Below are 23066 nucleotides of genomic sequence, written 5' to 3'. Positions count from 1 at the left end.
GCCACAATTATAATTCCAAAGTTTTAGGTCTATTTAGAGATTTCTTTACCATTTTCCTGCAGTTTCCACTGGGCACTTTCCAGTAGGGCAGCAAAGGAAAGCAGGGACAGTAAGGCACAGAGGAGGTGAGACATCTGTCGGGGAGAAAAAACCAATTATTAAACTTCACTGAGGTTGGCTGAGTGTGCTCCAAAGTCAGGCTGGGGCTGGGCAGGGTGACAAGGACACAAAATGAGTCCAGTGAGCTGAGGAGCATCTTCCCATTCTGAGAACTCTGGGATCCCTTCAAAATGGAATCTCAGGTTTGTGCTGGAGCTGGAGCCATGATTTTGATCCATTTAGGATTCTCATGCCAAGGCAGTTCAGAGAAGGAATCACTCCAAGGGAATTGTGTGAGTGGCTCTGGGCTGGTCCTTTGTTAAATGTTCCTTGTGCAGGAAAAGCCCTGCTTGGTCCAGTGAGACCAATTCCATGGAAAAGGCACTGGATGAAGGATCAGGGGCTGCCCAGCAGGTTTGGATCCCCATCCCTGGAGGTGGCACTGGCACAGGCTGGGGATGGGCACAGCCTGGGCTGGGGATCCCAAAGCTCTTTCCCAGCCCCGGTGATTCCATGATTCCCCATGGCCAGGGCACTGCCCTGAAGGATCAAAGGCATCACCTTCCACCCACCCAAAGCCCAGTTTGGCCCAGCTCATCAGCAGTTCCACTAAAGCAAAGGGTTGAGGACGAGCCCAAGGAGCTGCTGAAGGTTCTGCTGGGCTCTGTCTCCATCTCTGAGCAGGTGACAGCAGGGCCAGTGCCCAGAGCAGAGCTGGGCCAGCTCCAGTTCTGCTCCTGGTTCTGGGATCCTCCTGAGCTCTCACAGCCTGAGCTTGTGAACAATTCCAGGCAAAATTCCTGTTGGGTTCAGCGCCCAGCTCTGTCCGCAGGAAGGGCTGGGAGTGGAGATCATTGCTGCTCTATGTCCAACATACAAATGGATATTTCTCCTGAATTCATCCCAAATACCACCAGAACTCTCCATAAAACACCAAACACCTTTGCCAAATACTGTCATTACTACTGGGTGCGTAAAAACTCTAATTTTTTAAAACTCTAATTTTTAAACTCTAAAAACCAGTTATTTAGATGCACTTCTAGACCTTTAAAACTGAGAGTAAACCAAATTAACAGAAATAAAATCCCTTCAAGAAAGAGATGGTCAATGTCATTTTCAAAGCCTATTCTAACTACAGTGAGAGGCTGAATGCAGGTGAAAAACACAAAATTAAGTGGTTTGAGTTGTTGTTTTTTCCTCCCAAACCACTCTTTTTGTAATGAAAAAGGAGTAGTCCTCCCGATTCCTGGAGAGCAGAGTGCATTCCTGAGCCCATCAGTTCCTAGTACAGCTCCTGCTGTTCTGGGCATCCTAAATCCTGGTCACAAATCATCCTGTGCCCTTTGGATTTGTACCCAGCTCTTAATGGGACCAGAAGCTCCAATAAAGTGTCTGGAGAGTGTCCAGGAGAGGCAGCAGCTCCTGCTGTGCTCAGAGAGGGGCACAAAGCTCAGGGAAAAGCCAGTTATTATTGGACAGAAATGACAGAATAGTTTAGGTTTGGAAAAAAGCTCTAAAATCTATCATATCCTATTAGCAGTGCTAATAACTGCTTCATTACACTCTTAGATTTCAGGCAGGATTAGCTGGAATTTCCAACAGAAAGATTCATTTGGCAACTTTCTGAAAATTGCTGGTTTCTGTCACAGAAACATGAAATTGGTCACCACACTTCATAAACCTGAAACTGAACATCAAAACATCAAAACAGCAGCTCAGACTGGGGTAGAGCAGTGGGACTTGTGCCTTCTCTTCCATTCATCACAACTAAAACCTCCAAAACAGAAAAGTTTCTCCTCTTTGAGGGAGAAGCTGCATGATTCAGGTTTTTGATGAAAACACTCAACAATTTGCATGGAAATGATTCACATTGCAGATGTGGGAGAGGATCCCTCCCCCATCTCAACATTGTATTGAAAAATTAATCAGAAATAAACTCAGATTCTGAACAACACCAGTGAGTGCCCGAGCATTTCGGAAATGAGAATATTCCAGCTCCAAATGTTCAGAGAATCAGGGAATCACAGAGTCATGGAACTGCTTGGGTTGGAAGGGACCCTAAATCCCACCCAGTGCCACCCTGCCATGGCAGGGACACCTCCCACTGTCCCAGGGTGCCCCAATGTCCAGCCTGGCCTTGGGCACTGCCAGGGATGCAGGGGCAGCCCCAGCTGCTCTGGGCATCCCATCCCAACCAGGAATTCCCAATCTCCCATCCATCCCTGCCCTCTGGCACTGGGAGCCATTCCCTGTGTCCTGTCCCTCCATCCCCTGTCCCCAGCCCCTCTCCAGCTCTCCTGGAGCCCCTTCAGGCCCTGAGCTCTCCCTGGATCCTTCTCCTCTCCAGGTGAACCTTCCCAGCTCTCCCAGCCTGGCTCCAGCCCTGGAGCAGCTCTGGGGCTCCTCAGGGCTCTCTGCAGCAGCTCCAGGTCCTGCTGATGTTGGAGACCCCAGGGCAGGAGGTTCTGCAGGTGGGGTCTCACCTGGCACAGGGACAGAGTGTCCTTGGTGTCCCCTGTGGAGCTCGAGGGCTGGGGCTGAGCCCAGGTTCCTTCACTGGGAATCTCCAAGGATTCCTGTCAGGAAGGAACCTCTGGAGCTCACCTGGGCCAGCCCCAGCTCAGGCAGGAGCCACTGGGGCAGAGCAGCCAGGTAAAGGAGTTTGGCAGCACTGCCAGCCCAGAACACCAACCCTGGTCAATAAAAGGATTGTTACTGCCTGCTGACACAGGGTACAGCCCCAGCAGTATTCACAGGTGCACATCACGTGCTGAACTTTATCAGGACATAAACACTGCCCTGAGGAAAACGTCCCCAAGACTATTCCAATCCACTCTCAGTTAAATAATTCTAAATTTGCATTAGAACAAAGAAGAAATGAGTTCTCACCGTTGCCTGGGGAGCCTCTGGCTGGAGCTGCAGCTGGAGCTTGGCTCTGAGATGTGGAGGAAACAAAGTTCTGGTCCCAAAGTCTGCAGAGGAAAGGGGAGTTTATAAACCCTCCTGTCACCACAATACCACAGGATTGCAACACGTGGCTGCAGTTCCTACTTCACATTGGGCCACAGCTACAGCCAAAAAAAAAAATTATTTGGGACTCCCAGGTAAACTTCAAGGAGGAAATGAAATTATGAGATTGTAAAGCGACCTTTAGTGGTTTGCCAGAGTCATTTCCTTTCCTTGCTGGTTTTCTGTCTCTCATTCTGTCTCTTCACCACAGAGGAAGAGTGAGGAGATAATAAACTCCCAAATGTCTGATGGGAATCACAGAATGGAGACAGAAAGAGAAAGTTCAATGAACTAAAACTCTTTCTACCTGATAAGCATGAGATAATTACATGACCTCTAATCCCAGCTCCCACATCAATCAGCAGGAAAGGGAACATTAATTTTTAATTGCTGGGTTTGAGTTGTGTTTGTTCTATGAATTGAGACTTGAGTCAACCAGAAAATAAACAATTAGTTCTAGCTTAGAGATACCTGATATTTGCACATTATTTTGCTGCAGATTTTAAATATAACCTGAACCTGGTGTTTCTTTTAGACCTCAGGGTTAAGAAGAGCCCTGTGCTCCACATGGCCTTTGAAAATGAGGAAAGGCTGTGTGGATTTTTCTTTTATTGTTTGTGAAGTAATTGAACACAATTCTTATTATTTGCCAGGCAAACACTGCTTAAAAAAAACGGGTTTAAACTCAACCTGACACAGTCACTTTAGGAATTAATGGAGACACAACTCAATTCCAGGGGCAGGATTCCCACACTGCAGGGATTGTAGTGCCAGAATCCTGTTCCTTTGCTAGAGAATCCCAGAACGGTTTGGGTTGGAAGGGACCTTAAAAATTATCTATTCCAGTTCTGCCATGGCAGGGACACCTCCCGCTGTCCCAGGGGCTCCCAGCCCTGCCCAGCCTGGCCTGGGGCACTGCCAGGGATGCAGGGGCAGCAGGGAGATGTGTCCCTGGAACAATTCCCAATTCCCAGCATCCCATCCATCCCTGCCCTCCGGCACGGGGATCCCTTCCCCTGTCCTGTCCCTCCAGGTGGGGCCAGGAAGAAACGTGGCTGGAGCGGGGTCACACCCACCTTTGGGGCTGAGCTGTGACTCCTTGCCATGCCCCAGGACACAGGCACAGGCCCTGCATCCCCAGGTGGCCCTGATGACTCCGTGCCCATCCCAGGGTGCCCAGCCTGCTCCTCAAACACGGGAATTCCCTGTGCCAGAGCTGCTGGCAGAGCCGGGCACGGGCAGAGCACCGGGGCTGAGGGGAGGAGAACAGTGCTCCCTTCCATCCCAAATGCTGAATAGTCCCAAATCTGCGCCCTTCCCACCCATCCCAAATGCTGAATAACCCCAAATCTGCTCCCTTCCATCCCAAATGCTGAATAGTCCCAAATCTGCACCCTTCCCACCCATCCCAAATGCTGAACAACCCCAAATCTGCTCCCTTCCATCCCAAAAGCTGAACAACCCCAAATCTGCTCCCTTCCCATCCCAAAAGCTGGATGTGGCTCAGAGGGGCCCATGGGGCCATTCCTGGCACAGAACTGAGCAGCAGCCCCTGACTGCTCCCCTGAGCTCTGTGGCAGTGCCAGAAGGGGCAGGATGGAGCTCTGGGCACTCCCAAAGCATTGCAGGTGCCAAAGGTGCCCCCTCTCATGCTGTGAGGGCAGCTCAGAGCAGGCTGTGCTGGGCACCATTGCCAGCTGCCCTGCTCATCCCCATGCCCAGAGCCCACTGTGGAGTGAGGAGCAGCTCAGGGGGCTGGGACCCCTCCCCTGGTGCTGCAAACACAGCCTGGGCACAAGGGACAGACAGCCCAGGCTGGGCACAGGTTTGTCCCCATTTAAGACAATTTGCAATACCCAAAATCCCTTTTGTGATTCCAGCAGTGACAGGCAGTGAGTGAGGTCAGTCCCAGATTCAAATCAGGGCAGCAGTGAATTCGTGGGCACATTTCCTGCTCACCATCCCTTTTCTGCCTCCATGGCTGCACGTCTCTGTAGTCACAGTGACTAATGCAGAGCTCAGCAAAGCTCTTCAAGTGCCTGCTCGCTGCTGGAACATGGACAAATACAAATAAACACCTCATCATTCATACAAACAAATGCACATTTTCAGTGTGTTTGCACCAAGCCTTCCTAATTCCCTTGGCTCAGCTCTGGTCCCAGCACACATGGAGTGCCCTGGTGACCAAATTTATGCCAAGAATCCCAAAAACCAGCCCTGGAGCACAGACAGCTCTGGGTGGAACTCCCATGATGGGATGGTTTCCTGTGATCCACCAGAGGAATTTTTAAATATTAAAACACAGAGATTGTGAAAAGCTCTTTCGATGACAGCCTGGTTTTCCACTATGAGCTCATTGATTCTGAAGGGGAAATTTGGAGGGGAGCAGCTTCTCCCCATCTCCTCACTCTGCTTCCCCTCTGACACTGACAGAGAATGTGCAAACCCTGTCTGTGATTTGGTTAATGCTGAGGAAAAACTCCTTTTTGGCAGAAAAGGCCTATTTGAAAAGAGGTTTCCTTTTTTAGCATTTTTGCTTTGTGAAATGACGAAGAAATCACCCCAATCCAGGAAAAAACCCTGTGTAACTTAGGGAAAAGGAATAATTATAAAAAGTGTATAATCTGTATGATTCCTCTACTTGGAATCCATTTTCCATGGACGTCCATTGGCAGATTAATGCCAAAGATCAACTTTTGTTCCCAGGATTTTTAATGCAGTAGCACTGAGAAGGGAACACTGCTCTTTATCTGTAATCTATATATTATTCTATAATTCTTAATCTGTAATTCAGCCATGTATATGAATTCATCAGGAAATACTGTGTTATATTAGTGCACCAATGAATTCTCCTAAAAATTTCCCATTAAGCCACTCCATGGAATCACTTAACCAAGTGAGAAAAACTAATTCAGAAAAATACAAACTACAGGGAAAAAAGATATCCAACTTAAAGCTCCAAGGAGCTTTATGGGCCAGAGATGAATTTGGTTTTGGCAGCACTGGAGCAGCTGGCCGGGATGGGGATGTTGGGACTCTCCCCCTCCTGGGGTGGAGGGGACAGGAGGATGGACAGGACACCACTGAGCTCTGCCCTAACCAAGCCCAGGCTGACGCAGTTCCCAAACCCAGGTGGGAGCTGTGCCCAGCCCAGGGTGGCACCTGGGACCCGTGGAGAGGAGCTGGTGCCCGCTGAGGGAAGGGAAAAGGGGATTTCAGCTCGTGGTGCTGCCCCAGGAGCTCACAGAGTGTAACCCCCAGAGTCCGGGGGTCTCTGCACAAACCCTGGGTTGGGGACAGCCCCAGGGGGATACAGGAGCAGGAAGAGCCAGAAGGGCCTTGCACAGGGATTTGTAAAGGGAGGCAAAGCAAGGTGTCACATTTCCAAAGGGGGTTAAGAGCCAAATCTCATTTTCTACAGTAAATGACTCTGCAGAGTCAATGGGATTTGGGTGCTTAATTCCTTGAGATGCTTTTGCAAATCTTCACAGGTGCTCAGGAACGTGGGGCAGGGATCCAAGGGCAATTGGTATTTCTGTTAGATTTATTGCAGAATTAGAGTTATCAGTCCTCTCTGGCTCAGGCTCCTCCCAGGGCATGCACGGGGAGATGGTTCAGTGCTGCTCCAAAGTGCAGATCCCTGCTCCTCTGGTACCAGCCCTGCTGCCACCACAAACCTGGCACTGGGATTAGCCTGACTTCATATAAACCTCACTCTGGGATTAACCTGGCACTGGGATTAGCCTGACTTCATATAAACCTCACTCTGGGATTAGCCTGACTTCATATAAACCTCACTCTGAGATAATCCTGATTGAGATCAATCTGACAGATAATCCTGACTTGATATAAACCTGACACTGAGATCAATCTCACATTGATATAAACCCAACACTGAGATAATCCTGACTGAGATCAACCTCACACTGAGCTCAATCTGACATTGATATAAACCTGACATTGATAAAAATTTGACACTGGTATTTGACATTAATATAAACCTGACACTGAGATAAACCTGACATTGATATAAACCTGACACTGAGATCAACCTCACACTGGGTTTAACCTGACATTGATATAAATCTGACATTGATAAAAACCTGATACTGAGATCTGACATTGATATAAACCTGACAGTGATATAATCCTGTCACTGAGATCAACCTCACACTGAGCTCAATCTGACATCGATAAAAACCTGACACTGATAAAAACCTGACACTGAGCTTAATCTGACATTGATAAAAACCTGACATTGATATAAATCTGACATAGATAAAAACCTGACATTGATATAAATCTGACACTGATATAAGCCTGGCAGCACCCAGTTGGAGGAGCCAGCTGCAAGCTGAGCTCTTCTCTGGAGCTGCACTCATTTCTTGGGGATGTTGTAACTCTGAACTCCACCAGCAGCTCTGCTTGGGCTGTGTTACAGTGCTGGGGGTGGGGAAATAACATTGCAAACTGAAAGTCAAGGGAAAAGCCCAGCAAATTCATTTCATTGAAATTCAAGGAGCATTTTCTTTGTCTGACAGCTCCTAGAAAAGGAGTTTTCAGACAAAGCCCAGCCAAGCCATTCTGGGTCCCAGGAGAGTTTGGACAATGCTCTCAAGGACAGGCTGGAGCTGTTGGGGTGTCCAGGAGCTGCACTGGTGATCCCTGAGGGTCCCTTCCAGCCCAGGATATTCCATTATTCTGTAATTAAAGCTCCCAGGGACATACCTGGAAGAAAAAGGAACTTGTGACAATTTCCTATTTTGCTATTGATTATTAATGCATCAATAATTTCATGCTAAAGCCTGAGGACCCAGCTGAGGATGGGATTTAGGAGAAGGGATTCAGGAGCTCCCAGGAACACTCAACGCCCAGCAGGATCCAGGCATCTTGTCACACCATTTTTTATCTGTCAGAAAATTCCAAGTTCCTCAAGGTGGGGAAAAGAAACTTTAAATAATGTAATAAGAGCTCTGACGCCTCCCATGACTGAGGGAATGAGATCATACAAGACCTATTTGGAAAGCAAAAACTTTTCACCAGTGAGCCACTGATATGTTCCTGAACTTCTGAAAGCCAAAGAAAATTTTGGAATTACTCCAGGGCTGCTCTGTGACATCACACTCATTGCTGTAACCCCTCTGCTGCAGCCATGGAACAAATGGACAATTTTAAAATTGAAATTCAGGAGCTCTGCCAGGAGAGGGTTTCCAGGACCCACAGCAGAAATGGGAGATTGTTCAATGGCAAATCCTCCTCCAGCTCACTTTGGTGCTGCCACACATTTCTGACTGGGACAGGGCAGATTTTGGTGCCAAAACCTCAGGAATTGGGACAATCCCCATGGTCCCTTGTTGGTTTTCCCAGCTTTTACAGAGACAGGGAACTGAGATGCATTTTTAAAGGTTTTATTCCATTATCAGTCTCAATGAAGGGTGAGACATTAGAGATGTAAAACTCAATGTCATTCTATCTATTCTATTGCTGGTTACAAAACCTTAGAAATGTTTTTCAGCTTATTAGCTTTTGCCACACAATGCTGCTGTTACTTCCAACACCAACCACCTCTATTTTTACCTATATTTTAACCTATATTTAACCCAAACCACCTATATTTTAACCTATATTTAACACAAATCACCTATATTTTTACCCATATTTTAATCTGCATTTAAGACCAATTACCTATATTTTAACCTATACTTAATAGGTTATATATTAATAACTAATCACCTATATTTTAAGCTATATTTAACACCAACCACCTATATTTTAACCTATATTTAACACAAATCACCAAAATTTTTACCTATATTTTAAGCTATATTCAGCACCAATCACCTATATTTTTACCTATATTTGAACCTATATTTAACACCAATCACCTATATTTTTTCCTATATTTAGCACCAATCACCTATATTTTTACCCCACAAGGTCCTGCTACAATGCATCTCTCACAGTTCTAATTCTGATTTTTTTTTTTTGCAAAGCCATCTTTTGAAGCTTGTTTCCAGCTCAGTCTCTCTCTCAACAATGTGATTTCTATCCTATGGCCTCCCTAAGGCAGCACAGCTCACCTCAGAGTTTGCACACACAGCTGTACAAGGCTGGGTGAGCTTCCAGTCAGGTTTTGAGGATTTTACAAATCCATTTCTCCCATTTCCCTGTCCTGGGGTGCCCCAGGGCAGCTCCTGCAGCACATCCCTGTTCCTGCAGCTCGGTGGCACCAGGCTGTGAATAATTCAGAGTGAGGAGAAGGCTTTGCATGAGGGAACTTCCAGCAAGGACTTTCCCAGGAGAATGATGAAACTCCTGCCTGGAGTGAGCACATCTGCTCCTGCTGGGGGCAGCCAGCATGAGGATGTGCCTGCAGTTGCTCATTTTGGGAATTGTGCTCCCTTGCTCCTCCCTGAGCTCTGACATCACCCTGATTAAACACCTCAACAGCCCCACAGAAAGGTGTCCTTCACCCAGGTGGAATAATTGACTCATGCCAGTAAATCCCTGGAGCTGAGCAGGAATTTTGTGATTTGCCTGAGGAGATACGGAAAAAAAACCCAAACAAACAAGTAAAGGATGTGTTTCACATTTAAAATGCTCATGGCTTTGTATTTTGGGTTGTTTTTTGCCAAAAAAAAAAAAAAAATTGAACATGATGCTTTTTTTTGGGATGATCCTGTACACAGGGCTATGGAAACACAATTCCAATTAAAAACTCACTGCTTTTTGCACATCTGGGAGCTCATTTGATCCCAGGAGAGGAGATCTCTGCTGGGTTCTGCTCTCACTGTGGGCAGGGTATGGAGGAATGAAACTGGAACTTGCAGATTGCAGGGGGAGGAGGATTTTTCCTGGCCAGTAAATGAATGTGAGAGCCCTGCAGCTCTCACGCAGCGAGTGTGGGCTCTGCTCTGAAGGACTGGGGGGACAATCCTCACAATTTCCAGCTGGAAAATGAATGAAACTCTCTTTCCAGTCCCACAGGGCAGAGCTGCAGGGCACAAGGACTCATTTGCCCCCAAAATCCATTTGTTTATGAGCTATTTTAGCCACAAACCCATCACTCCATTTTCCCCTATATTTCTGGCTTTTCCTGCTTATTCCTAGAGTTGAAATGGCCAGGACAGTGCTGGCAGTGCTGCAAACAGCCCCAGTCTCTGTGTGACCCAGGAGCTGGGGACTTCCTTTGCTCTCCATCAGAGCTTCCCCAGCAGCAGGGACTCAATCAAGAGCGGCTTCCACCACAAGGGACACGACTTCCTTCCGTGGTGGCGGCCACCGTGGGGCTCAGAGTGAGCCCAGCACCTGCCTTGGCTTCACCTGCCGCTGCCACACCCCAAACTCCTCGGAGGTTACAGACCTCATAAAGAAAAGCTTTGTAAAACCCAAGCTCAAGCCCTGCTTCTGCTCAGTACAGCTAGGAACCAGCTTAAGTTCCCCTGAGAAGGAATTAAGAGAATGACAATTAAATAACCTATTCTAGTAAGAAAAACAGTCTGCACCTGTAAAAAACCCTGTAGGAATCCATGAAGAAAATATGCAAACTAACAAAAAATAGAGGAGTTTAAGGAACATGCACCCTGCCCCTTTACTGAGCAATAAACTGTCAGTGCATTGTTATGAAATAGAGATTTTTGGAGTTCACTTAACCAATTGGATTAACACAGTTCTTTCTAATATTCCTATACAAACATGAGCTGTGCAATAAACATTCAGCTTTCCTACATGAAAAATCAAGGGTCCCATCTGTTTTGATTTCAGCACTCAGAGCTGAGGGAAAGCTGGGCTGGCTCCCTCAGCTCTGGAATTCCTGAGGCCAGGAGAGGCAGCAGGAAAAGCCCTGCATTGCAGAACCTCCCCAGGAACACACCCGGGACAAGCTCAGCGGTTAAACATTGATATTCTTATGCAACACTTGTTTGCACCTGTAAGAAAAATAATATCAACTTCAAACGTCCTGGGTCAGCTTCCTGCACCTCTAATTAATGCCTGAGATTAGGAACCATTGGAGAGAGCTCTGCTCTGGCAGTTGTAGCCATAAATACCTTTGGCAAAGGAATTCTTGTTTGTCCCAAGAAAATCAGCGTCAATCCTGACTGACACCAGTGCTGGGATCACGTCTGGAGAGCTCAGCAGAAAACAATTTCACCAGAGAGTGAAAGGCTAAACCAGCCCAGCACAAACCAGTTCCTGCTGTGCACAGGGAATGGAGCACACTGGGGAGGAGAAGTTTTTCCTCAACCAGCTGAATTGATCAAACACACTGCTCAAGGGCTCTGAGCATCCCCAGGGAAGGGCGCTTCCACCTGGGGCTGCAGGGAATCAATCCCATGTAAGGGCAGGCTGGGTGAGCCTGGCACTGCTCCAGGGATCTGGAACTGCTCCAGGGGGCTAAAACTGCTCCAGGAACCCTCAAACTGCCCCAGGGACCTCAACTGCCCCAGGATCTGACTGCTCCAGGGGCTAAACTGCTCCAGGGGGCTAAAACTGCTCCAGGGATCTGGAATTCCTCCAGGAACCCTGCTCAGTTCCAGGGACCCTCAAACTGCTCCAGGGATCTGGAATTCCTCCAGGGACCCTCAAACTGCCCCAGGGACTCTCAAATTGCCCCAGGGACTCTCAAATTGCCCCAGGGACCCTTCTCTGCCCCAGGGATCCTGGAACTGTTCCAGGGATCCCCAAACTGCTCCAGGGACCCTGCTCAGTTCCAGGGACCCTCAAACTGCTCCAGGGATCTCCAAACTGCCCAGGGATCTCCAAACTGCCCCAGGGATCTCCAAACTGCCCCAGGGATCTCCAAACTGCCCCAGGGACCCAGCTGGCACCACCACAGCCCCAGGATGTGGGATGTGACCCAAGCCAGCCCCATCCCTGGCATCCCCTCCCAGCCCTGCCCAGGATTCTGCCCCAGGGGTGGCATTCCAAGAAAACCCAAAGCTCTGACCTGCTGCAGGGCTGGGAATAACCCAGGGCAAAGTTTACTCCAGGCTGGGAGGTGGCTCCACGCCTTTGTTCACAAAGGCACAGCCAGGATTTGGGAACAGGCAGATCCTGAGCAGCGCTGGGTTCCCAGTGGCACAACTCTGAAATTAGCATTTAATTACAGGGGCTGCACCTGCACTGCCCTTTCCTCACAGCTAATTGTTCATGGAGAGAGAAATGGGGAGAAAGGAACCCCGCAAATATTGTAAAATCTGATGCACAAACGTCTCCTCAGAGCACCTGTGGCTGAGCAGGGGAGAGAGACCTTCACTCACTTGCACTGCAGATTTATTTCTATTGAATAAACCAAAGGAAAGGAAAGATGGGGATGAAGAAATCCACAAATTCTGCTAAGTAACCTTGATTTTTGTGGAGGATTGAAGGTGCCATTGCCTCACACTGCACTGGCTCAGCTCAGAGCTCAGCAGAGGCACCTGGGTTGGGAAATCAGAGCCCTGCGAGGCAGAAATGTGGCTGGAAGAACAAAGCTCCCAGTGCCTGCTGTAACACCACGTGTGAGAGGGTGCAGAGAGCTCTGCGGGATCCTGTGCAGCCTCTGTCGTCACTGCAGACAAACCATGAGACTCCTCACCTCCACTTCTCATTTTATATAAAAGCCCCACCAGCCCTGGTGTTGAAATCCAGCAGAGTTCAAAGCAGCTCAATGAACCTTCCTCACCACCCACTTCAGTGTCTGGGGAGGAACATTTCAAGCCACTTCTCTTAAAAGAACTGAGATTTTCAGTTGGAAGGGGAATCCTGGTCAAAACTAAAGAAAAAAAAATAAAATTGAAAATCCCCTTTGTTGTACCCTGGGGAGGGGGTGGAGTCCCCATCCCTGGAAGTGCTCCAGGAACAGCTGATGTGGCACTGAGGGCTCCTCATCCTGATCCCAGCCCCAAGGAAAACCATCCCAGGAGGTGCCTGCAGCCCTTGGAGGAGGCTGGGAGCTGGGCTGGAATCCCCCAGGATCCCACTGGAGCCCATGGGGAATAAAACAGGCACTATCCCATTAATTAAATTAAAATGAAATAGTTTAAATTCCTTTAAAATTAAATTAATTTTAAATTAAATTATTTTAAAGTTAATGAATTTAAAATTCCAGGTGATGCTTAGGCTGTTTGCAAGTTTCCATTAATTATCAATAAATCTCAGCAGTGTGGATGCACAAACACCCAGGAGAACTCTGCCCTTCAGAAAGGTTTGGGCTGGGCTGAAAGGGAAAAGTGCTGAAATTTGTTCAAATCAGTTCAGGTCTGGGCAGCTGAAATGGCCATGCAGAGATAGGAAGGAATTTAGATTTCCTGGGGAACAGTTTATAGTCTCACCACAATTATTAGAACATGAGGCACTCAAAGTTGTCCTGATAGATCTGGGGAGGGAGAAGAAATAGAGAAAGCAGAAACAGAGAGAAGAAATAAAGAAAAAAAGAAAAATAAAGAAAGAAACAGAAAGAAAGAAAAGTAGAAATATTTTATGTCAAATTTCAAAATCTGCTTTTGGGGAATCTTATTTTTAGGCACTTAAAAGCAATCTGCTAACACAACCCATTCCAATCCATTTTGCCTGTAGTTCCAGCCTTGATCAGTTTTGATTGAAAATTCTTCCCAGATGTTTGGATCTCCTTTCCCCTTACTGAGGACTTTCTGGGGTAATGAAGCATTTGGTAAAAAGCAGAAAATTCCACCTTCGCTCACAATTTCACTGAAAAGAAACTCCCTGGCTCTGAGTTTCGGCAGCGTTTTTGGTTGTCACAAACCTGTGGAGATGTAAAACTGTGCTGAAACCACAGAGGGAAAGAGGAAGCAGAGGCAGCATTTCCCAGGTAACCCCACGTGTCCCCAGCCAGGAACAGCCCAGGCTGCGATGGTTTGGCAGGGCCAGAGATCCCAGCAATTCCTGGGGGCTGGAAAAGCCCTCCCAGAGCCTGGAGTCCAATTGTGCCCAGCCCGGAGCTCTGAGTGCCACCTCCAGGGATGGGGCTACAGACATCCCCTGGGCACTGCCTGGGCACCCTTTCCTGGAAGAAACTGCTCCTGGAAAAATCTGGAATTTCTCCTGGATAATGCTGGAATTGCAGCCTGGATAACCCATGTGTAGCTGCCTGGATAATTCTGGAATTTCCCCTGGATAACCCTGGCATTGCCCCTGGATAATGCTGGAATTGCAGCCTGGATAACCCTGGCATTGCCCCTGGATAATGCTGGAATTGCAGCCTGGATAACCCTGGCATTGCTCCTGGATAATGCTGGAATTGCAGCCTGGATAACCCTGGCATTGCTCCTGGATAATGCTGGAATTGCTGCCTTGATAACCTTGGCATTGCCCCTGATAATGCGGAATTGCAGCTGGATACCCTGGCATTGCCCCTGGATAATGCTGGAATTGCTGCCTTGATAACCCTGGCATTGCTCCTGGATAATGCTGGAATTGCAGCCTGGATAACCCTGGCATTGCCCCTGGATAATGCTGGAATTGCAGCCTGGATAACCCTGGCATTGCCCCTGGATAATGCTGGAATTGCAGCCTGGATAACCCTGGCATTGCCCCTGGATAACCCACGTGTGGCTGCCTGCAGGGGGGTGCTGCTGCAGCCCCAGCCCCAGCCTGGGTTTGTGTGTGGGGTCCCCCCCGGGCCTGGCGCTGCCCCCAGGACCAGCCCTGCCATTCCCAGGGTTTGTTTGGGAATCCCGATCCACTTTGGCTCTGTCCTTGCTCTGCTGAGCTCCCTGGCTGCCCCTCCTTGGCAGGGCAGCTCTGGGGTGGCAGAGGGGCAGGCAGGGCTCCCAGGGCAGCTCTGTTACGTAATGGGCCAGGCTGGCTGCACAACTTCCCCCAAAACAGGCTGGGAGACCTGGCCTGACCTCAGAAGCCACAAGGCTGACCCTGGCTGCGTCCCAGCAGAGGCAGCCCTTGTCACTGTCACTGTCACTGGGTGTGCCAAGGGTGGCACCTGTGCTGCCCCAGAGCCCCTGGGCTGGGAGAGCCCTCCCAGCCCCTCACACCTTCAAACACCTCTGGGCTGTGCAGTCACTGCTCTCCCTGCCAAGGCATTTTACCTGAAGATCTCCAGAGGAACAGAACCTGAAACTCATCATGTGCCATTCTCCCCTAACCTGGCTGCCCATAAATACCCAACAGCCACACAGAGGCACTCCAGAAACTAAAAAAGGCATCACTTGCCAGTTATCCCACTAAACTGATGGGAAAACAGCAGTCACCCTCTGTGCTGCTGCTGCCTTCTGAAGGATTTAGGTGGGAAAAGATCTCCAAGGTCACCAAGTCCATTCTGTGCCAGATCTTCACCCTGTCCCCAGCCCAGAGCCACCTCCAGGTGACACCTCCAGGGATGGGCACTCCAAAAGCCCCTGGCAAGGCCTGAGCACCCTTTCCATGCAGCAATTCCTGCTGATGCCCACCCTGAGCCACATTCTGCATAGTTTGCACTGGTTTTATCATTACAGACCATGATAAAGAAACTGATTTTCTTCATTTGCTAAGGAAACCTTTTCAAATATGAGCTCCCAGTCCTTCCCTTTGACATAAACCCCCACCACGTTCCACTGGACATTGATCAGTCAATTCTTGTCACGTATTTTCCATGTCAGCACAGTCCTGTTCCCATGGATGGTGACTGGCACCAATTTTGGATTTGGCTGATTTGGTTTCCAGGTGCTGAAGAATTGCAGTTCACTTTCTGCTCATTGAAATAACAGAATATTTAACTCAGAATGAACAGAACCTCTGTGTCTAACTCCCCAGGTCAGGATTTCCCTCCTGTTATTTATACCTGAGACTTGGGGAATGGCCGTGGGAGTTAAAGCGGAGATTAAATACAAACGAGGAGGATTTCATTTCATAAGAAGCAAAGCTAAATGTACACAACTCAAAATTCTCATCAGTGCTTAGCTGGTGGCAAAGTAAAACATCAGAATAAAGTGTGAAGATGATTTTTTCAATAGAATTTGTAATTAGACAGAAAGGCACCAATTCTCTGCCACAAACTGCAGCTGTGTGACTTCCATCCCCCACACCCACAGCAGCCCTTCCAAAGGAAATTATTCCTTTGGGCTTTACCCACAGTTAGTAATGGGCTTGTGGTTTCAGTCAGTTTTGGTGCTGCTGTGTCGGGAGCTCGCGGCACTTTCACAAAGCAAACCCAAACTGAAAGCACGGAAGTCCCAGCGGGTCACGTTGTCCCTGTGTCACCAGGAGCCTCTGGGCACCCCAGAGAGGGCAGAGCCACCACAGGGACAGCAAAGAGGGCAGGGAGGAGCCGTGGCCACCCCTGCAATGAGAGGTTTGGTTCCTGAGTGCTCTCCCTGACAGGAACCTGCTCTGGGCTGGCCTTGCTCCCTGTGCCCACCCTGGCCCTGTCCCCATCCCCTCCTCGTCCCTCTGATCACAGCCTGGCCTCCATTCCCACATGGAATGTCTGACATTCCCAACCACACTGAGTCTGTTTTTCCTTTCCATTCCCTCCACACTCCCTTCCCTCAAGGGCATTCAGCAGAGCCTCCTCTGTTGTGAAGGAAATGAAAATAAAGTTGCATGAAACACTTGTCTTGAATCATGTATATTGCCTGAAATTTGTACAGGTTACACCCATTTTTAACTTTTGTTTGTATTTAATGCCAGGCCTCGGTTTACCCTGTGTTTCATCTGCAGTGTTCAGCCAGATCCTCTCAAAGCTGGGTGATTTCCAAAAAAGCCCAAGAGAAGCTGCAGTTTATCCAAACTTTGAATATTTTCTCCAAACTCTGATCTCATTAACACTTTTGAGGTCACTGCTGCCATCAGAAACTTCAGCTGTGCTGCTGACATTCAAATTGGGCAATGAATGCATTTCCCACCATGACTGCAAGTCTCACTCCTGGTGCCAACAAACCTCACATGACCCAGTGCCAGTCTCCAGGGCCTTGAGATGACATCAAAACAAAGCCCTGCCAAGGCTTTTTTTAGGAAATGAAAAATTGTTCATGCCCAACCTCAGACCAAAAGAACTGAACTGGGGGAGTGAACCCCAAGAACCTGCTCTGGATAAGGGGATTGGCTTTGGACACCCTGCAAAGGGCACACAGTTCATGCCAGGAGTTAAAATGGTCTTTTTATCCCACTGCTCTTTGTCCTGGACAGCCCAGCCATGGTGGGGGGACCTCTGGGATAAGAGATCTGGGAAGAGGGGAAAGCCTGCACTCATGGGAAAAATGGAATGAGATTTTCTCTCAGTGTGGCAGAGGTGCTGTTTTGGAAGAATAGGCAGAAACTGAGAGGAATGGGGAGAACAGGAGAAGGGAAAGGACACTCCACTGTCCCAGGGTGTCCCAGCCTGGCCTTGGGCACTGCCAGGGATCCAGGGGCAGCCACAGCTGCTCTGGGCATCCTGTGCCAGGGCCTCCCAGGGAACAATTCCCAATTCCCAAGGTCCCATCCAGCACTGCCTGGCAGTTTTCAGCCATTCCCCCTCATCCTGGCACTCCAGGCTCCTCTGATGGGCTCTGACATTCAGAGACACCCAAAGCATCAATGCTGTCCAAGCTCAGTGCATCAAGAGCTAATTTACAGCAGAAAATGGCACCACTTCCCTCTTGCACTTCTGCAACTCCCCTCATTGTTTTAATAACCTCATTCAATCATCTTCACCTTCCCTCCAAGAATTTCACATTGACAGTCTCGGCACTCTCACAGTCCCAGGGGGATTTACCAAGGCATTTGATATTGCACAATTAAAATACTGAAAGATTGAGATACCTGACTAAAGGAACACAACCACACCATTTGTTTCTGTCATGTGCTCCAGTTACTACCTCAGTCTCTTCTTTTAGGCAAATAACTTTCAAAAGGGGAAAGAAATGCTACAAAGAGTTTCCACCATTGAGGATGACATTGTGTCTTTTACCTCTGAGTCAGAAATTCACTCCCAGCTTTGATGAAGCTGCCAGCGGGAGCTTCACAGAAAGTGCAGCAGCTTCAGGGCACTCTCTGATGGATAAATCCCCATTAGAGATCAGACCAAGGGTGATCTCACTGGCAAGGCTGAAGCTCCCAATTCATCTCAGAATGAACAAGCTCCAGAGCAATTCCTTAAAAAAATGTACAATCAGTCATTTTCTTCAGTCTACTTCCCCTTTCTGTTATTTTCCCTGTATTCAGTTCAGGTTTTTGGCTGAATCAGAAGCCTCTGGGCAGTTGTGCCCCTTCCCAAGGCTCTGCTGGGCATCCACCCTGCTGCTGCCTGTGCCCAAAGGGCTGCCAGGAGCCAGAGCCTCAACAGAGACCAGGCTTTGCTTCTGCTTGGGGCAGGCTCAGGTGGATCAGCAGGACTTTATCCATGGAAAGGGTGCTCAGGCCTTGCCTAGGGAGGTTTGGAGTGCCCATCCCTGCAAGTGTCACCTGGAGGTGGCACTCGGGGCTCTGGGCTGGGGACAGGGTGGGGATGGGGCACAGCTGGGATTCCATGGGCTGGGAGAGCTTTTCCCACCTCAGGGGTTCTGTGGTTTGTGTTAACACCAAACATGTGTGCACAATGTGGCCTTAACTCCATTTCTCTGAGAGAAACCAAGGGCACAAACCAACACCTCGAGCAAAACCAGCAGCTCCTCCTTTTCCCAGAGGTTTTCCCCATTAACTGGGGTGCACCAGGGCAGAACCAGCCCTGCAATCCCCCTCAGAGCATTGGGGGCTGCTGGAAGCACAGCAAGCCCTGTGAGGTTGGGGTTCCCTGTTCTGCTGAAGGCTCCTCCTGCAGAGCTCGGCCCAGGCAAACCCTGCAGGCCCCGAGCTCCCTCCCTGCTGCTCCTGACCCCAAACCAGGCACACCAAGCCCTCATCTGCAAGGGCTGCTCTGGAAATGCTGCAAGGGAGAGGCTTCTCCTTCCCCTCTGCCTCCTGCTCATAGCTCCTTTATCACCCTGCCTAAAAACCACCCCAGTTAAAGCTGGCCCTGCTTGGCCAGCCCTGGGTCCATTCTTGGGTGATCTTCTCATCACCCAGCAGCAGATCCCAAACAAACACATCCCCAGCTTTGCTTTTACCAGCAAGAACATCTCTGCAACCATTGAAAACCTCACCAGGGTTAATGTAATTAACCCTGCCCATCTCTCCCCTGCTGCTCTGTGCATCCCCCTGCTCAGGCCCTGCTCAGCTCCTGTCCCCCAGCATTCCCAAGGCACAGTCTCAGTTCTGCAATGTTTGCTCAGGAGGCTTCCAAGCTCAGGCAGTTCTGACAAAATCAGCGTGGTTTGAGGAGGAGAAAAACCCACATACACACACAAGCACAAAGCCATGGCATCATCTTCCTGAGGTGAGCAGAAATTCCATGTCTGCTCTCAAGGGTTTATGAGAAAGAAACCCTTTTCATTGAAAGAGCTTCTAGTGGAGACTCATTTCAAACAGAGAGTGAAATGAACTCTCAGCTTGTGAACCCTCAGAGCTCAGATTTTGTGCCATAAAATTTTCCAGTGTGGAGGTGGCTGTCCCAGGCCCAGCATGTCCTGAACCACAGTCTGCAATCTCTCTGGAGCTTTTTTGTGCTTCCCACAGGCTCCAGACATTGACACTTTATATTCTCTCTGGCCCAACAACCTTTGATTAGAAGGTATAATAACCAAAAGTGGCTTTAAAATACCAAATAACTTATTTAATGGTATTTTTTTAAAGCTTCATTTTCTTCCCCTTATCGCTTGCCACAAAGTAGGGAAGTGGGGCGGGGGAGCTTTCTCTTAAATCTTCTCCTGCTTTTTATTAAATTGAAATCCAGCCAGACTTACCCAGGTTGGAAGACCAGCCTTGCCTTGGGGAACTTCTCTGGCAGAGCACCAAGGAGGGAGCCCTGCTAGAAACAGGAAATTTGGAGTCTTGTCCAACCAAAACAGCATTTCTGGGTCTGAGAGTCCCAGGAGAGCCCTGAACCCAAACTATTGCTCCTCACACTCCCCTTTAACTCCTCCTTTTCCCCAAATTTGAGCACCACAGGATTTTCACCTCCCCCAGACAGGGTGGGTTTGGAGCACCTGTGTCCTGTTATCCCTGAGCCCTGGGAAGGGAAATGCAGGGCAGAGTTTCCACACAGAACACAGCAACACAAACGGGGTACAATGAGGTTAAAGAGAATATTTTAATAAAATAAAAGGGCAAAGCAGGAAAACTTTGGATTCCTCCCTTTGGCTGCTGATGCTCGAGGGCTCAGCCACTAGAGGGAAATGTAAGATCAGGGAAAAGGGAACTTCACCCTCTCCAGCTGGGGCTGGGCCTTCTTTCCAAACTTCAGAGTTCAGTCACAAAATGTATTTGGTTATTTTGAAAACCGGGTAAAGTTAATTAGGAATTTCTGGACCTCTGGGACCAGCTTCATTACAAAAAATTAAAAACCTAAATCTTGAGCAGGAAATTGAAGCTCTGGGAAATGGTCAGCTGGTAAAAATGGCTTTATTGGCACAAAGGGAGCAGGGAATGAATCCTGAGCACTTTTCCCTGACTGGGGGGGAAGATTTGGTGCCAAACTCGAGGTGCTCCAGCTCCCTGATAAGCATTTTCACCCCAGGGCTGCAGCTCCTCTCCTCTGCAGGAAACCTTGCTCCAGGAGAAGGAAACCTCTCTTAGGCCAAACTGGGAGTGATCCAAGGCTGAGCAGAGTGGGATGAATTCCCGGTTTCCTCCCGTCCCCACAGAGCTGGAGTGGAGCAGCCTGTGCCAAACGTCCCAGCATCTGTCCTGTGTGTGTTTGTGAGCCCCAGGAGCAGCCTGGGGTGGCACCACTGAGGTGTCCTCAGTGCTGTCCTGAGGGGTCCTCTGGTGCCCCACCTGCCTGAATTTCAGAGGGAATAAATGCAACATTCCCGTGGATCCCACAGAAACCTCAGGCTGCATTCATGCAGGGCTGGCTCTCTCATTTAATGACAGCTCATGGCTTGGCATTGCCCCACCAAGTTTTCAGGTGTAGTTTGTCTCATTTTCCTTTCCATTCCTCTCCAGAAAATTAGAAATCTGACATGGAAGTGTTTTCTGCTGCTCTGCTTCTCCCAAGAAAAGGATGGGAGCAAGGATAGGACAAAGAGCATTGAGCTGTTCTAGTGAGGGAAAAGCTGGCCAAGGACAGGTGAAACACGGCCTTAACCCCAGCACAGGAGCGCCCTGGGGAGCAGAAACACCACAGGGGAGCTTCTCTGGCATTGCTGTGATGGGCAGAAAGTTCTCTTGTGCTGGGGCATCCCCTGGCAGGAATCCCCAGCAGCTCTGGTGTCTCACAGAGGGAGTGGGGTAAGGGAACCAGAGGGTTTCCTCTTCAGATGAACACTCCAAGCCAGGAAGGGGACAAGTGAAGGTGACTTTTCTCCTCTGGTCTGTGCTCAGTGATCAGTTCCTGTGCTCAGTGATCAATCTCTGTGCTCAGTGATCAATATCTGTGATCAATCCCTGTGCTCAGTGATCAGTTCCTGTGCTCAGTGATCAATCTATGTGATCAATTCCTGTGCTCAGTGATCAATTCTTGCGTTCAATAATCGCTCCCGTGCCAGTGATCAATATCTGTGATCAATCCCTGTGCTCAGTGATCAGTTCCTGTGCTCAGTGATCAATCTCTGTGCTCAGTGATCAATATATGTGATCAATTCCTGTGCTCAGTGATCAATTCTTGTGTTCAATAATCAGTTCCTGTGCCCTGTGGTCAGTTCCTGTGCTCAGTGATCAATATCTGTGATCAATTCCTGTGCTCAGTGATCAATATCTGTGATCAATCCCTGTGTGTTGTCCCTTGTTCCCTGTGCTCAGTGATCAATTCCTGTGCTCAGTGATCAATCTCTGTGATCAATTCCTGTGCTCAGTGATCAGTTCCTGTGCTCAGTGATCAATTCCTGCGATCAATCCCTGTGCTCAGTGATCAGTTCCTGTGCTCAGTGATCTATCCCTGTGATCAATCCCCATGCCCTGCAATCAATCTCTGTGCTCAGTGATCAGTTCCTGTTCTCAGTGATCAGTCCCTGTGTGCTGTCCCCTGTTGTCAGTGATCAATCCCTGTTCTCAGTGATCAATCCCTGTGTGTTCTCCCTTGTTCTCAATGATCAATCCCTGTGCTCAGTGATGAGTCCCTGTGCCCGGTGCTCAGTCCCTGTGCCCTCTCCCTCTCCCACAGCAGCCCTGTTCCTTTCCCTGGGCCCAGCCCATCCCTGCAGGAGCAGCTCCCTGGCCAGGATCTCTCTGTTTCCTGCACTGAGCCCCTCTCAGAGCTGGGGGCTGCACAGGAGCTTTGCTTGCTCTGAGCCCCAGGGACATTCCCAGCTGCAGCAGCCACAGCCAGCAGCTCTATCCCCACCGGGCAGAGCTGCTGACATCTCTCTCTCTCCTGCTGGTCCCCTGCCAAACATCAAAAGCACTTTTCATGCAGAGCAGCTCGACAAAACTGACAGTGTGAAGTGAGGGAGGCCACAGATGAATGAGAATGGCACAAGATCTAAAATCCACTTGGAGCTGTTGAATTCCCCCCAAGGAGGCAGGGGGAAGCTGCTTCTGCTTATTCTGGTTCATTTGGTTCTGTTCTTCAGCTTTTTTCCCTCAAAATCTGCATTTTGCTTTAAGGCAAAGCTGCAGAAATTGGAGCTGGTGCTGAGCAATTCCTCTGCTCCCTTCTCCTCGGGCTCATTTGGTTTGTTTGTTGTTATCTCCTGGGCTCCTGTCAGCTCAAAGGGAGCAAAGGCATTGTCAGCTTTTAATTTCCTCACATGAACACTCCTCTTCCAAAACCACAGAAAGCAGCTTGGATTTTAGGGACAGAAATGGCAGAAAGGAGCAGTTGTTATGTTCTGTAACATTCTCCCTCAAAATCCCCTCATTCCTCACCAGCCCCTGCAGACTATTTTCCCTCGTGCTATTTGATTGGGGAAAAAAAACCCCTCTAAACTATTCCTAGTCACTTGAGAAAATAGCTGGCTGTGTATTTTGGGCATTGATGTAAAAGTGATGTACATTTTCCATCTCCC

General features: G+C 48.9%; 1 protein-coding gene across 6 annotated transcripts in view; it reads right to left on the bottom strand.

Annotated features, from left to right (window-relative positions):
• Positions 1 to 23066, bottom strand: part of IL12B (interleukin 12B) — a 54208-nt gene that overhangs the window by 6332 nt on the left and 24810 nt on the right. For 2 of the 6 annotated variants that reach the window (XM_064725046.1, XM_064725045.1), the window contains exons 2-3: positions 2989 to 3071; positions 50 to 134 (exon numbers count right to left, since the gene is read on the bottom strand). In XM_064725046.1, coding sequence (XP_064581116.1) covers positions 50 to 134; positions 2989 to 3071 — 168 coding nt within the window. Of the gene's footprint in view, positions 1 to 49; positions 135 to 2988; positions 3072 to 4964; positions 5055 to 11156; positions 11273 to 12055; positions 12110 to 19862; positions 19994 to 23066 lie in introns of those variants that run through there. The other 4 variants (XM_064725047.1, XM_064725049.1, XM_064725048.1 and 1 more) reach the window with 4 other exon arrangements.

Source organism: Zonotrichia leucophrys, chromosome 13 (genome assembly GCF_028769735.1).
Source record: "Zonotrichia leucophrys gambelii isolate GWCS_2022_RI chromosome 13, RI_Zleu_2.0, whole genome shotgun sequence".
Lineage (NCBI taxonomy): Eukaryota > Metazoa > Chordata > Aves > Passeriformes > Passerellidae > Zonotrichia > Zonotrichia leucophrys.
The sequence above is the reverse complement of the archived record's forward strand: the minus strand, read 5'-3'. Positions and strand labels throughout refer to the sequence as shown.